We start from the raw sequence: 15,088 nt of genomic DNA, 5'->3' as shown, positions 1-15,088 counted from the left end.
GGGTAGTTCAAACACACATGATTATTAAACTATTTTTTAAAGAATAAATATTTATTTATTATAGATAATTAACCTAACTAGTTTTTATAATCTTCTCGAAATTAGTTAATTAAGCTGTATATTAATCAGGGGAGGGTAATATAAACTAATCGATATATATACGGGCACTTTAAAGTAATTTTAATAATATTTAGAATTGCATTTTATTTTATTATTATTTTTATTATTTTTTATTTTTGCATATTTAACACGGTTGAGTACTTTTTCATCATGTATCAACCCTCTTGGTTCGTGGCGTGTGGGCGTTTAATCAAAACTTGGATCCATTCGGAGCACCGCATCCGGGGTTATTCACGCCTCACACGCGGCTCAACTCTTTGTGTGCAGTACCAGAGGACATAAAATTGGTGGCGAGTTGGATGTATTCTATGACCCAGCTGGAGCAGGTAATCTCGTTTCATTAGATGATTAAGAGCTTATTTAAAATGACTTATAAGCCGTTTTTCAAATGTAATTTGCGAAATAAAAAATAAATATATAAAAAGAATTGTCTCAATTTATGTGAAAGTGTTTATAAGTATTATTGCAATGTTGATCCAAAAAAATCCTAAAAGGGGAGGCAGGGCAACGAATTCGGAAGCTAATGCCGGAAGGGATATACTACTATATATTCCGCACAGCGATCATGGGAACTTATTCGCTGTGCTAACTGGCTAGCAAAGAGGCAAGGTCAACCCAGATTTCGAACACGAATTATCAATTGCGAGATGTTCCTCATGGCTGCAAAATCTTTCTTTGATGCTGCAAAATTATGCTTAGCGGAAGGAATATATTTATATACCTTCAACACAGACACGTACTTCGAATTCGCGACTCCATTAAAAAATATAGCTAGTACGTATTACCGAGTGCTGATAACAACAACGTCATGGGCATTCTAAGACTGGTGCCTGGATCCCCTCATCTTGTTCAAGCGACCAACCCAGATGGACTTCCAGGCGTTTTTTATTCGATTTCTTTAACTAGTCAACGCACATATATATATTGGCTGGTCCTAGCCACGGGCCACGAGCATCAGTTAAAAGTCCGCATCATATTGTTATCGTGGATCGTTTGATTGGTAACTTATTTAGCAATTCCACGTGCCCTGCTCTGGCAAACTTGCTCCAAACTTTGTCATTTCGTGTTAAATATGTTGGATGCCGTGGAGATACTGAAGACAAGGCAATAGATAGCAAAACAGGTACAAGTCCTTTTTTTTACTCTGTAAATACACGGCTCGGCACAGATCGTTGCATCTGCGGAGGCAATTTTGGTTTTTGTCACCTTTAATTTACTTTCTCGGAGGCTTGGGCGAAGCAGGCTAGCTCCATATATATGTCCTCTTAGACATAAAACAGATTCAATGAACGTTTTCAGAGCATATGCAACTCGAATGCAAATAAAAGAGGTGGATCTTGTCGCTTTGAAGAAACAGGCAGGGTGAGGAAACAGCCTTCGTTTTCCCCCTTTTTGAGGAAATCATTCTATATTTAGCGGCACAGAAAGATTATACTGGTATTATTTATACTTTATATTTATGAGCAGCACTGGGTTGGATTTTGGATTTCGAGTTTCGACACTCATTTTGTAGCTGTGAGAGTGGGTAGTTGTTCATATATACAGACACACCTGTGTCGTCTCTGTGCAGCAATCGCCATGCATGACACGCGCGCGCGCGCGCGCACACACTTGCCCATATATATAGTTCGCCTCTGACGCCTGCTTGGTAAATTTCCTCAGTCGATTCATTTGGACGTGTGTTTATAGTTTTGATCCATTAATTGGCTGTTATCGGCAAAAGCAAAAACCAGCATTTTGGAGAGAGGATGTGTTAATGGAAATATATTAATGAATGACCATTCATTAATAATCAATGCATTAGCCATTCAAATACTGGATACCAAACTAATGTCACCTGCAGGTCCACCAGCTCATCCCTTTTTATTCAAAATTATTTCCCAAGTGTTTGTTTACGATGACACGCACACCGTACTTCGTTAGGATGAATACACATGTTATGACCTTTTTTGGTCAGATATTAAATTGGTGATTTGAATGCACGGCATGGCAATGAAACAAATCACATAAATTTTCACCAAAAAATTCACACATACAGACACGTCACCCTTGAGTTTCTATCTCGAATATGCCTGACGAATACATAATTTTGTGAAAAAACGTATTGCTGTTCTGTGATCACCTGGTAATACAAGTCACTGGAAGATCAATTAAAAACATTTTAATTAAGTACCATATTGTCACAAACTCTCATTTATTCATCATCGCATCACGCGTAACGATTTAAAATAATATGCTTTAATCTCTATGTACAGTAGCCATGACAAATTTTAGTAGGAAAAACTCATTATAACATTAAAAAAAAAATTATGGTCAATGGAAAAATCAAGGGCTGCGTACATTGAATGGCTGTGATTTTCTAACCCAACTGACTCCGCCCAAGCCCAAACCTTGGACGGAGAACCCCATGCCGCGGGACCCACAGTCCCCCAAAGATGAATGCCAGCGAGAAAGCGGAATGGGACTTGGCCTCCAAAGCCAACGTCAGAAACATAATTTTCATCTCCATGGCGTGATATGTTGAATCAAGAGAGATAAAGAGAGGCAAAGAAAAACACGTTAGAATTTGCCTTACGGAGTGGCAGGGACACAAATCACATGTGATTAGAGTGGCAGAGATATCCTTATAGTCACAATTTCCAGCTCTCTTCCGTCCCTAGCCTTCCCTTGTCTCTCTCTAAATTGTCCTGGTGGAACTCGCAGCTGTTGCTCTCCATCAGAGACTCATCGAACGGGCTCCGAAATTCACTCGGGCCTGTTAAAATCCTGGGTTGAGTTGTTTGATATGTTTTGGGTTATTGGACGAGGGGATGGAAGAGAGCCTAGTTTGTCAGTGGAGCGTGATCAGATCCCTCTTGGCAATTCTTCAATGGTGGACTTTCAATGTCACTGTAATTATCGTTAACAAATGGATCTTCCAGGTCTGTATCTCGTTCATCTGATTGTTGATCTACAATCCTTCCACTCGCCCATCGAATTTCGTGGAGCGCCATATGCCTCTATTCCCCTTTATTTTGGTTTTAAATTTTGAGTTTTATGTGATGTTGGCATCTTTTGGTTATCGCGTTCAATTCTCATGTCCCAATTAATTGCAAATCTTAAGCTGTTTATTTGGTCTAATTCGAGAGCAATGAGGAATACTACGTTTGTCTTGCCAATTGAGAAAGATTTGTCACTTCTGTTCCATGTTGGTTATATGTAAACCTGCAAAGCTGTATGAGGCAAACTTTTGACTCGTAGTCCCCCCCCCCCCGGGGACACAGCTGCTCTTTTTTGTCATCGAACTAGACATGCTTCAAAATTGCGTTTTCTTAAGTGGCCTAGTGCTGTTGTGGCCCTTCAAAAACATACTGTTCATTAATTTTAAACGCTTAATCTATTTTTATTTGGCAGTACTTACTGAACGGGAATTTGTATTTCTTGAATCTGACTTCCTCCCCGGACTATTTCAATTTGTGATCATAAACTCTATTCTTCTGGCCGGCATCTGAGATACATACAAAGAGTTTAAACAATTACTCAAATAAGCTGAAGGACTCAATGCATCGTTCCTCCCCCCCCCCCTCCGGGTGATACAATGTACCTGTTTAAGACCAGGAAGTTATTTTGGGAGACTTCAAAATGTGATGAACTTACTAAGAATAGTGGCATACCTGTTTAAATTTGAACGAGTTTTGGTTTGTCTTTAAAACTTCTTGAAGAGGGCCGTTTTCTTAACGAAGCTTGGACACTCCCCCGGCAAATCATCCACAAACTTGGTTCCATTTTATGTTGATCTCTTAACTTCATCTGATATTCTTAAACTGCATTCATTACTTCATATGTCTAGAATATCTGAGAAAGACGTTAATGATCGATCCAGCCGATTATTAAATTTCTTCATATTTTGTTCTGTCCACATGAGGAAAAAAAAATGTTCTTCAATTTTTATTGTTTCTTCCACATCTTTAGGCTATTGGTATCCTTATTGTTCACACTGGCCCCTAGTTGTCATATTAAACCTGTATGAGTGACGGCAACTACTATGAGTCTAAAATTTCCTTCTTTTGCAGAAATTGGATTTCAAGTTTCCCTTATCAGTATCCTGTGTCCACTTCATCTGCTCAGCCATTGGAGCATACATAGCTATCAAGGTGCTGAAACTTAAACCACTTATAGCTGTTGACCCGGAAGATCGCTGGAAAAGAATCTTTCCAATGTCATTTGTGTTCTGTATTAACATAGTTTTGGGGAATGTAAGCTTGCGATACATTCCAGTATCTTTTATGCAGACAATAAAATCATTCACGCCTGCAACGACAGGTGAGGCTCAATTATTGTGTAATCTTACCTTCACCTGCTTCATCTCAAACTTATTAAGGATAAATTCATCTGATTTTTATGGACTTTCACAGTTGTGTTGCAATGGCTAGTTTGGAGAAAATATTTTGATTGGCGTATCTGGGCTTCTCTCGTGCCCATTGTTGGAGGAATTCTTCTCACATCTATTACAGAGCTTAGTTTTAATATGTTCGGATTCTGTGCTGCCTTATTTGGCTGTTTGGCTACATCCACCAAGACTATTCTTGCGGAGTCTCTGCTGCATGGATATAAATTTGACAGGTAGGGTCATTATGCTTGTCTCTTCCTTGTATTTTATTTTTTCCTTTCCCATACTCGCCAGTTATCGATGAGATTAAATTATCCAATACTTACACCTTCTGTTCATCAATGAATTTTGAATCCCTACAAACACTTTACTGATCCAATTTTCTGAAGAACCCTTTCCCTAATAGAGTGATAGAAAATTTTGCATATTGGAGCTAAATAAATTTTGGGTGCTAACAAATTTGATCACAGCGCCTGCTACCAGCATCTATCAGGCATGAAAAACTGATGGGTATTGGTCAAGCAGCAATTTGCACCAAAAAGAGCAAGTGTTGCCACTGGGTAACTTGATATCTTTCTCACACACGTTACTGTGATAACCTGTAGCTGCCTCATGCCTCCTATACCTTCTGTTCTGTGCATATATGTAGCGTGGCATTAGTGCAATGCATATGCTGAATTTTTTTTTTTTTTTTGTGTGTGCATCTTTAGCATCAATACAGTTTATTATATGGCACCATTTGCAACCATGATCTTGGCGGCACCTGCAATGTTGCTTGAAGGCAATGGAATTCTGGAGTGGCTTGGCTCTCATCCATATCCTTGGACAGCCCTCATCATTATTTTGAGTTCGGGGATTTTGGCTTTCTGCCTTAACTTCTCCATTTTCTATGTGATTCACTCGACCACTGCTGTAACGTTTAATGTTGCTGGTAACCTTAAGGTGAGATATCGATCAGAATTAGATACATTGTCCTACGATACTTTTAGGTCATGTTTAAACTCATAACTGTCATTGTCAATTGGCTATATATATGTATTAGCTGAAAATTGTTATTCTTTTCTATTCAATACCTGGAAAAAATGTAGTCAATCTCATGTTCAACATTCTTAATAAAAGAATGCCACTCCTCCACCACCTCCACATCTTTCTCATCATATTTCCCTGCTCCCAATTGTCGTTGAAATTTCTGTTCTTCGGTTTTACATGATTGTCACTTATGTCAGGGTAGTATAACCTGTTGTTAAATGTTGGACCAGAAATGTCATGTTGTCTACAGTCATGGTGATTTTCATTTTCTAATTAATGAGAATTATGCTTTTTATGCAGGTTGCTGCCGCTGTCCTCGTTTCTTGGCTGATATTTAGAAACCCAATTTCACCTATGAATGCTGTTGGCTGTGCAGTGACTCTCGGGGGATGTACATTCTATGGATATGTAAGGAATGTGCTCTCCCAACAGCCACCTGTTCCAGGCACACCTCGAACGCCCCGAACGCCTCGAAATAAATTGGAGATGGCTCCTCTTGTAAATGATAAATTAGATGATAAAGTCTAATTGGTTTAGGCAGGTATCAGGTTTCCGCCGTTTGGAAGGCAGTAATAGCAAGAGATACAAAAAGGGGAAAAAATTGATTTGAGTAATTTCTGTTCTTATATCGCCCGCGGCTTCTAGTATACATCGCCTACCCCAAACCCTGTTAGTGTTACGCTTTCTGGATTGAATGTTAGGTACAGTTCTTTTACCTTATTTTTCAAATTTTTAGTAATTACATGTATTCTTATTTGTGCAAACGAGTTGAATGATCCCAACATCCGGTTTCTGTTTTTTGGTTATTGTCTTGTTTAAGTAGGTTTTCGTAAATAAACTTGTATGCTTTTTTGAGTTTTTCGAGGGGTGGAGTAGGGTAGGGGTAGGAGGGAAATCAATGATGGAGCATTGAAGAATGTGTCGACAGGGTCACCCGTTTCCGGCTCACCGCGAACAATGTTTGCACACGTACTCTAGTTTTTCTTTGACGGAACAATGAGTTCCTGGTCCTGGGTATTGGTCCGTCGTTGAAATCCGTGGTCTCTAGTCCTCAATAGATTAATGAAGTCCGTACAACTCAAAACACAACAGATGGGATGGATTACACCAAATTTTACACGCATTCTTTTCTCTGTAGTAAGCAGAGCAGGTACTATGTATTTACACAAATTTTAATAAGTCGAAATTTTCGTTAATTACAAAAAATATTAGTATTTCCTACAACTCGCATGTTTATATTGATAAGCATGTCTATGGTTCCATACAGAAATAGTTCAGAATCGTTTCCCGAAGTCGTACAGAATCAAGGACTACCCCAACAAGTAACTTCATTAGTACGAGGGAGGAAGATGTTAATAGTTACTGAGTGATAGAAATGAGATATATTAAGTTAATCTTCTCATGTATGCCTTGCGATGTGGTAAGTGGCAACTAAGTCGACAAACCTAAGCCAGAAGCCAGAAGTTCTTCTGCCACTTTGTGCTGATGAGGTACCCATTCGTACCTTGGCTTCGTTTCCTCACTCCTATTGTCAAGCACTCTCCATTGTGGATGCAATGTTCCACAAACTCCTCTGCGCTGCTGCTTCCACATAGGCTGTCGGCAAAGGAAAACGGGATATCAAAAGCACAATCGTTTACGCAGACACAATTGCTGATTAGTGAGAAAACCATGTTAAGGCTGAGATCAAAGGCTGGACTGAAGTCTAACCAGTTGAACAGAAGAGATGGCTTCTTTTGGCCCAACACCAAGACCGAGACCTCCAGCTTCTTCACCTGGCTCGTCACGGTGCTCAGTTTTGGTCCTTCAATTACGAGTGCCTCCACTTCCGCCTATGTCACGCACACACGCGCATAACAACACAAGATTCCATTAACAAACTCTGGAAAGCAGAGGACCTTCTTTCTTTCTTTAATGAAAACTGAAAACTACATTCAGCAGGGACCTTATTTTCACTTCTATCTCTCTTTCACCTTTTTTTCCCCTTTCCTGTTTTTTTTTTTTAACTTCACTGTGAAGGGGGAGGAATGGGATGGGGAACTGGGGGACAAAGGGGCAACTCGAAAAAGAAAAGGCTGACGCAGCTGAGCAATGCCCATGATTTCCCTCTGGAAAGTAAACAGAGTGAAGGGAATATTTCTGAAGAAATGTGGAGAAAGTATTCATGGAAAAAGAAATAATTATATCAGAAAAGGAACTCCAACTTCTGGTTCCAATATCATAGAATTACCATAGACCAACTAGAATCTAGATCTAACCTGCGCAATAACCATCCCTGGCCTCTCCCTGGACGCATATGGGAACACGAAAAACTCCTTATTTACCCTCAAGATTCGAAGAGAAGAATGATTACAAATTCAAACAAACATACCTCGGGCCTGCAATCTTTACAGAGGGAAAGAAGATAGTTGAGGAGATAGGTGGAAGAAGAAGAATGAGAAGGCGTGTGTGGAGGGACGACGTGAAGCAGAGTGAGCAAATCAGCCTTATTAGCGACATGGGTGATTGCCCATATGAGTGCATGCTTGGAATGCGACGAGTGATCAACCACCACCATCACTCTCTTTCTCGCTGCCGTCTTATTGCCCTCATTTCCACACATTTGATTCAGGCTGGCCTCCACGCTCATGCCCCCGCTACCTCTGCCATGCTTGTTTTTCCCACTCCATCTCTTCGACGTCGATTTCCAGGCCTCCTTCCCATTCACCTGTCTCGAGAACGATCCTGAACTGGCCATTCTCTCTTACGCAAACAACCACTAATGAAAATGTAATGTGCGATTATTACCAACAGAGAAACAAGAGGGATATATGAAGGGCTTTGCAGTTGAGGACTTGGGGCTGAAGCGAGAGCTGGGATATCTCTGCGCAGTTTAAAAGCGTCAACTGTCACGGGAATCTCTGGCCTGACGCGGCAAAAGTTAATATCTAAGGAAAAACTAAAGTAATACTCCTCCGGTCCTTATTACAAGACCCCATTTGACTTTTTATTTGGTCCTAATTATAAGACCCCAATCTATTTTGTCTCTTATATTTATGCATTTTTTTCCAAGATAATCCTTCTAATAATGATAGTTTTAGCCAATATACTTAATTAGCAAGGATATTTTAGGAATGACAACACTTATTTATTATAAATAACCAATTTAACTTACTTCCTTAATCTCCTCAAATAAGTCAATTGGGTCTTATAATTAGGACCGGAGAAGTATTAAAATTGGTTCGCAGCAGAAATATGTTAATCGTGTAATAAAATATTTTTCATAACGGGAATATTATTCTAATAGTAACCGAAACAAAAAAAGAAACCGCTATGATTAGTTTCGATGATGAGGTTGAGGATCTTTGGTGCGATATCTTTTATCTAAATTTGAGAGCTCCGTCTTTTTATCACCATTAGGAGACTCTGAAAATTGGCAGTGTTAGTTAGTAACATAAAAACAAAATTACCGACCGCATATGATGAGTTAGTTGCTTCATAACACTAGAGATAAAGTGGTTCGTCTTTAAAGGGAACCCAATTATGTGGCCTGTGCAGGGGACCCCCTTGGCTGCCATTTTATCCATAAATGCGGAATGGTGGGACGATGGTATCTGCATATCGTGGCAGCTTCAAACCAGCAAATTAAGTGATCTTACTAAAAGATCGGGCTGCAAATATTAACTGGGTTCATTAACCTTAATAGGAGATCAAGTTGGAAATATTATGACTTCAGACCTAGCAGGAAGCTTCAGGGGCCTCACCTCGTCTCATATTCTAGATAAAAGGAGTTAACATTGTTATAGAGATCTGAGCTGATTGGAATTGGAGGCTATTAATGAGACATAGTTGGCGTTTGGCGTGGCATAGGAAATATTCTGGAGAAATGCATAAAATAAATCAGCGTCAATATAATAATGAAGAGATTCAGAAAATTATTACATTTCGTTTGACCCCATATTCCTCCATGCATCTTTCCTCTATTTGGTTTCTGTTTTACCGAATAAATTTATGTTCCCTCTTCTCATGATGCTTTTTTCTTTGATATCGAGGGAGATCCGAGGGAATATTGCTCAGGCAATAAAATATTGAGACCAACGCTTTTTCATGAGAAAAGATCGACGCACCCAGAAGCAACAAAAATGGCTCTTTTAATTTAATTCTCTTTCACTGATGCCTGGTCAGGCGTCATTGAGGAATCCTGACCAGACAGCAAATAGCAACACCAATCCTGAAAATATTTGGCTTCTTAGACTCATGTTTTATTGAAATGGCTAGGGATGATTGAATTAATTGTTATTTTCAGTAAAAATGATACTATAAAATAAAGGCCGACCAGCTAAATGAATACGTGATGATTACATATACGTAGCGTGGAAGGGGACACGATGCAGGTACAGTGCTCATAAATGATTTCTCAATTCGCAGCTGCGGCAATCTCACTCTGCTCCTCTAAAGCTGCAGCTGGATTCTTTAAACTCGGATGCAGAAATGCTGCAATGTGTTCATTAATTGTTACCATAAAAAGATGCAGATATTATTGATTCATTTTTAATATACATATGCTCATTCTTTTTTTTTTTTAAGTAAATAAATGGAATGTGGAGGGGCAATTAAAAAAGGAACATTGAGAAAAGAAAAGAAAGAAAAGGAGCATAGACACAAATGAAATGGACAGTGCACATATATGCGATGGCAAGTACGCAGCAGTGAAGCGGTTTGATTGCAAATGCTAGACGACGAAGACTGTCTCCTTCCTGGCGGGGGGCTCGGGGGCTGTGTTTCCTACCTAGTGATCAACTTGATTTACATTTATCTCAAAATATTAATGTAAGAATGTGAAAAGTTCAAATAATTGACAGGGTTGATGCAATTGTGAGTGAATTTTGTGGCAGTAGCGCGTGAAGGGCAGGGCTTCAAGGGCGGAAGAAAACTCAACAAGCAAGAGCCGGATGGTCCTAATGCGAATGATGGGCCTGCCTCTCCGGCGAAAAGGGAAGAAGAAGAAAGGAATGCCATGCATGGGGTAGGCCGTAGGGGGCTAGGTCATGAACAAAACAGCTTCATATATTTATAACCGAGCGTGTTTTCTCATGTGTATTGAGCTGGGCCAGTTTTCCCGTGTCAATTGGGCTGGGCCGCCCTCGTAATATAATAGCTACGACCATCTCACTTAACTCAAAAAGGACGGCATTTGAAGTGTCGAAAATTGAATCAGAAGGAGTTTGTTGTTTAAGATTAATTAGACTAAAATAAACATGAAAATATGTTGGGAATAACATCATTATTTAATATAAACTACTTTAAAATTTTAAATGCAATTAAATATTAACAGGATTTAAAAACCAAGTCTTCACAAATTTTAGAACATTTAATTAAAATTGAGATTTATATTATAAAGTTCTTAATCAATATATGTAATAATTTTTTCAGTTTAGCTAAACTGTGTGTTTTTTTTGGGACTGAAAAATGATACTTATATATATAACATCAAAAGTCACAGCAAGGTTAACCAATACCCTCCTTACAATGTTAGCTAAACTGTGTTTGTTCTTTATTTTTGGGGCTCTCGTCCTTTTTTTTTGTTGATTTGTCTTTTTCATAATAAGATTAAGACCAACACCTTATATAAAAACACAATCCTCTTTCGATACTTAATTATGATTAATTGTAGGATAAAATTGTTTAAACTGCGTATCGTATAAAACATTTCTAAACATTTGTGCTACATATTTTGATTAAAAAACAGTGAACATAGGACGCGAGGACCACTGGACCAACCATCCAGCAAGGCACTGATGTACGAGACTCCAAGATCGAGAATCGGCTTTACTTTCTTGGGGTATTAGTATTATAGTGGCTCTGCTCCCTACTGTCCCTCACTGCTTCTCGCTCCCTCGCTGCTCCTTGTTCTCAAACTTTTCCTTTTCCCCCTAGCCTCCCCTCGGCTTCCCCTTCTGGGCAGGGGCCTGAACAAACCCTAGACACCCTTCTCTTGACGTGTTCTTCAACAAGTAGAGAATCACGCTCTTTATGTTCAAACTCTTACCTCCTTATACTTCGCTCGCTATATCTTCCATCGTCTTCCATGGAATATCCGCTACGTAGGCATCACTCTACTCAGTAAAGTAAGTCCTCCCTGAACCCACTAGTTCCTTTTTGAAGTCGCGAGTGAACTCATTCTTGCGTGAGTGAAGTGAAGCTTCATTTAGCCTCTTCCAACGATATTCGACGCGTATCCTGTAGCCTCTGCAAAAAGAGTTCAGGTTATTCTTAAGGACTAGTCTGGCAGCAAAAGCTATAGCCAGAATGCTGCATCAGAAGCCCATTTTGCGAAGCTCTTTCCTTTTGTTACTTTTACAGGTCTTAATCAAAGTTGCTCTCGTGAGTTCCAAATCTACTATCGAGCCTTGCTCAAACTCCGACTCCTGTAATGCCCTGCTTGGCTACACTGTTTACACTGATCTAAAGGTCTCTGAGCTGGCTTCCCTCTTTCAAATCGACCCCATTGCTCTTCTCACCGCCAATGCCATCGACATTTCGTACCCTGACGTAGAGCACCACATTCTTCCTTCCCAACTCTTCCTTAAAATCCCCATTACCTGTTCGTGCGTTGACGGAATTCGTAAATCAGTGTCGACCCATTACAGAACTCGGCCCTCTGATACTCTTTCATCGATTGCAGACTCTATATATGGTGGTCTGGTGTCTGCTGACCAGCTTAGGGAGGCGAACTCCATAACCGACCCTTCAGTACTGGATGTGGGTCAGAGCCTTGTGGTGCCTCTTCCATGCACTTGCTTCAATGGGACCGATAACTCTTTGCCTGCAATTTACCTGTCGTACGTGGTGCAGCCCATCGACACTTTGGCTGCGATTGCTGCACGGTATTCCACCACTCTTACTGATTTGATGGATGTTAACGCCTTGGGGAGCACGGCTATCAGCGACGGCGATATTCTTGCTATTCCTATCCCAGGTAATTTCTGGGTCCTTTTTGCCACATGACGCGCACTACCGCAATGAATGGGTTTTTGTCATTTCTTTGATCAAGCTTTTTTTCATCTTGTTATTAGTTGATGCTAATACTTATATTGCTTTTATATTGTGATATCGCTTTTTAATTGAGAAATATAATAACCTCCAACTCGAGTATTAACAATGTTGTTGATGTTATTATTGCTTCATTGTCTAGTGTCCTTTAACGAAATATGTGATTTTTTTTATGTTTCTCATTTTTGCAGCCTGCGCATCAAATTTTCCAAATTATTCCGCTGATTATGGTTTGCTTGTCCCCAATGGAAGTTATGCGATTACAGCGAGCCACTGTATGCAGTGTAGCTGTGGACCACAAAATCTGAAGTACTAGGAAACCCTTCGTTTTCTGTTTCCGTCTATGCTTTCTCCAAGTTTAAAAGACAGATTCTTTTCTATTTCTAGTTTTTGGTAGAGGAAGGTCTATTCCTACTTGCTAACCTTGGGTTTATTCTCTGCAGTTTGTACTGTATGCCTGCTTCTCTGGCCGTTTCTTGTTCTAGCATGCAATGTAAAAACAGCAACCTTATGGTTGGGAATGTTACAGCACAACAAAGTAGTGCTGGCTGCAATGTTACTTCTTGTAGTTATGATGGTTTTGTAAATGGCACAATTATAACAGCGTATGTTTATCCTATACGCCCTATTTCTTTTCTACGAAGACATTGAAAAGGTGTCCCTTTAGCTTAATTTACTGAATTTTGAGCTTATTCAATTGTTCTATGCCACGCTGCAGATTGACCACTTCTCTTCAGCCTCGATGCCCAGGTCAGAGCCAACTAATTGCTCATACTTTATATATGTTGATTCTGAAATCTAAATGCATGTTAGGGATGTAATGCTCTCCCCCTCGGCTTGATGGCCCAGCAGTTCACTGGCATGCTGCTAATGCTTTTCGCTCTAACTTCTGTCTGAATCATTTCTAAAAGCCTTAGTGGGGTTAAGTGTAGGAGTTGTTTGCAGTTTGGAGCATTCTTATTTCTCTGTTTTGTCCAAGGGGTATGCTTCTTAAATGGTTCAATGATAGGAGAAAAGGAAAATGCTCAAATTCTTCATGTTCCACTTATGTTTCCCCCCTTTCCTTTTGGGATATTAGGTTTTTGAGCTTCAATCCACAGTCTTCTCATTGAGCTGTTTGTTAGCAACACCTGCAAAAATAATAAAAATATGGTTCAAGTCGTGTCTAGGGGCGCTGTCTTTAAGAGTTATTCCATCACACGGGTTAGAATAAAAGGCAGCACTTCCCAGGATTAAATGAATCCTTTTTGCGTAGAGCAAGGTGACAGAATAGCAGAAATTTAAACTTAGGAGGGGGGAGAGAGAAGGGGGGGAGGAGAGCTTGGGGATAAAACTCGACGCGCCTGACCACGCACCATACATTGCCTTTTATAGGCGGATAGTATGTGACTGTTGGGCTGCCATAATGGTGATTAAGTATGGTTTTAATGACAATTAAAAGGGTAGTTTTGAAACAATTAATTAAGATGAATTAAAACATTTTAATGCCATTGAATATAGTTTATCAAAAAAAATAAAATCAACTAATTAAGACGCATAAATGTTTTAACAGTTATCTCTAAGGGTCAATTCTAAGACTCCTCTTCTCATCCATTTTATTAGCTCAAGCTCCCATCTTAGTAGACACTAATGAGACTTCTTTTAACATACACACTAAAACTCCAACACTGTTTTGGAGGTTTATATGAGCATTACGTAGATCAATTCACTGCTATACTGCTATTATTAGGATTTTAGTGACAGGCTTGAAAGCAGGTTGAATGTTTATGAATCTGGAAATAGAGAGAAGCACGTTGACTATGTCCATCTGTTGAGTGTCTTCAATGTGTTATTTCCATCACAGCTCAACTCAACTCTAGAGTTTAAACGTAGGTTTGATTTTATATTGTGTGATGGTATGATGCAGATGAAAGGGATGCCAGAAAGCATATGTAATGATAGGATGCTTCCTGTTCCTTTTCTGTTCTGATATTGTAATCTTTGCTTTCTGACTGTATTTCAAATAATTCTCCAGGTTCGCAGAAATTTCCCCCACTCATAGCGCCACCTACGACTGTTACCAGGATTTCAGAATTTGCACCATCACCGTCACCTCAGTCATATGCAGGTGGTCCAATGAACCCGAAATCATCAGTGGTGCCTTCGACCGGGTCAGTTCCTGGATTCACCCCTGCTAATGGGCCAGCCAGTGGCCTGCTGTCTGGTGCTTCTGCTGCAAGCTCCTTGATGAATCCTATTCCCACTTTGACATCTGCTCTTGTGTTACTGTCTGTCAACTTGTTGATCTCTGTAGCATAGTAATCTCTTCAATTTTGTGGCATGGTGGGTTTAGTTTTGCCCATCAACGTCACTGTGCTGTTATGTATTGTAGCTAGAACTGTTCATTTGTGCCGTTTAACTGATTCAAGAATCTGGAAAACCACGAGCTTTTAGATTTCATTGACAACCGGGCCTTCTATATAGCAAGTTTAGTAATTCTGCTTATAATCAATCACCAATGTTCTGCTGTTTTTGGTGACTTGATGATAGCCGGCAATT

The 15,088-nt window shown here is 39.7% G+C and overlaps 3 protein-coding genes across 3 annotated transcripts; 2 read left to right on the top strand and 1 right to left on the bottom strand.

The window, feature by feature from the left end:
• Nucleotides 1-2,609: 2,609 nt before the first annotated feature.
• On the top strand, nt 2,610-6,316 carry LOC114716934 (UDP-galactose transporter 1). The gene is made up of 5 exons (XM_028902012.1): nt 2,610-3,041; nt 4,173-4,422; nt 4,515-4,722; nt 5,200-5,431; nt 5,819-6,316. The coding sequence occupies exons 1-5, from the start codon at nt 2,931-2,933 to the stop codon at nt 6,044-6,046; spliced, it is 1,029 nt and encodes a 342-aa protein (XP_028757845.1). The 5' UTR covers nt 2,610-2,930; the 3' UTR covers nt 6,047-6,316.
• A 490-nt stretch (nt 6,317-6,806) lies between these two features.
• On the bottom strand, nt 6,807-8,275 carry LOC114716951 (uncharacterized). The gene is made up of 3 exons (XM_028902035.1): nt 7,890-8,275; nt 7,229-7,350; nt 6,807-7,114 (listed from the first exon to the last, which is right to left on the bottom strand). Exons 1-3 carry the CDS (start codon nt 8,253-8,255, stop codon nt 6,964-6,966), a joined length of 639 nt encoding a protein of 212 aa, XP_028757868.1. The 5' UTR covers nt 8,256-8,275; the 3' UTR covers nt 6,807-6,963.
• Nucleotides 8,276-11,451: 3,176 nt separating this feature from the next.
• LOC114716926 (lysM domain-containing GPI-anchored protein 1) lies at nt 11,452-14,989 on the top strand. Its single transcript, XM_028902000.1, has 5 exons — nt 11,452-12,476; nt 12,742-12,859; nt 12,994-13,155; nt 13,269-13,300; nt 14,565-14,989. The coding sequence occupies exons 1-5, from the start codon at nt 11,807-11,809 to the stop codon at nt 14,846-14,848; spliced, it is 1,266 nt and encodes a 421-aa protein (XP_028757833.1). The 5' UTR covers nt 11,452-11,806; the 3' UTR covers nt 14,849-14,989.
• Nucleotides 14,990-15,088: the final 99 nt, after the last annotated feature.

This window comes from Neltuma alba, unplaced genomic scaffold (genome assembly GCF_004799145.2).
Source record: "Neltuma alba isolate B1F8T4 unplaced genomic scaffold, ASM479914v2 tig00002094_pilon, whole genome shotgun sequence".
Classification (NCBI taxonomy): domain Eukaryota; kingdom Viridiplantae; phylum Streptophyta; class Magnoliopsida; order Fabales; family Fabaceae; genus Neltuma; species Neltuma alba.
The sequence above is the reverse complement of the archived record's forward strand: the minus strand, read 5'-3'. Positions and strand labels throughout refer to the sequence as shown.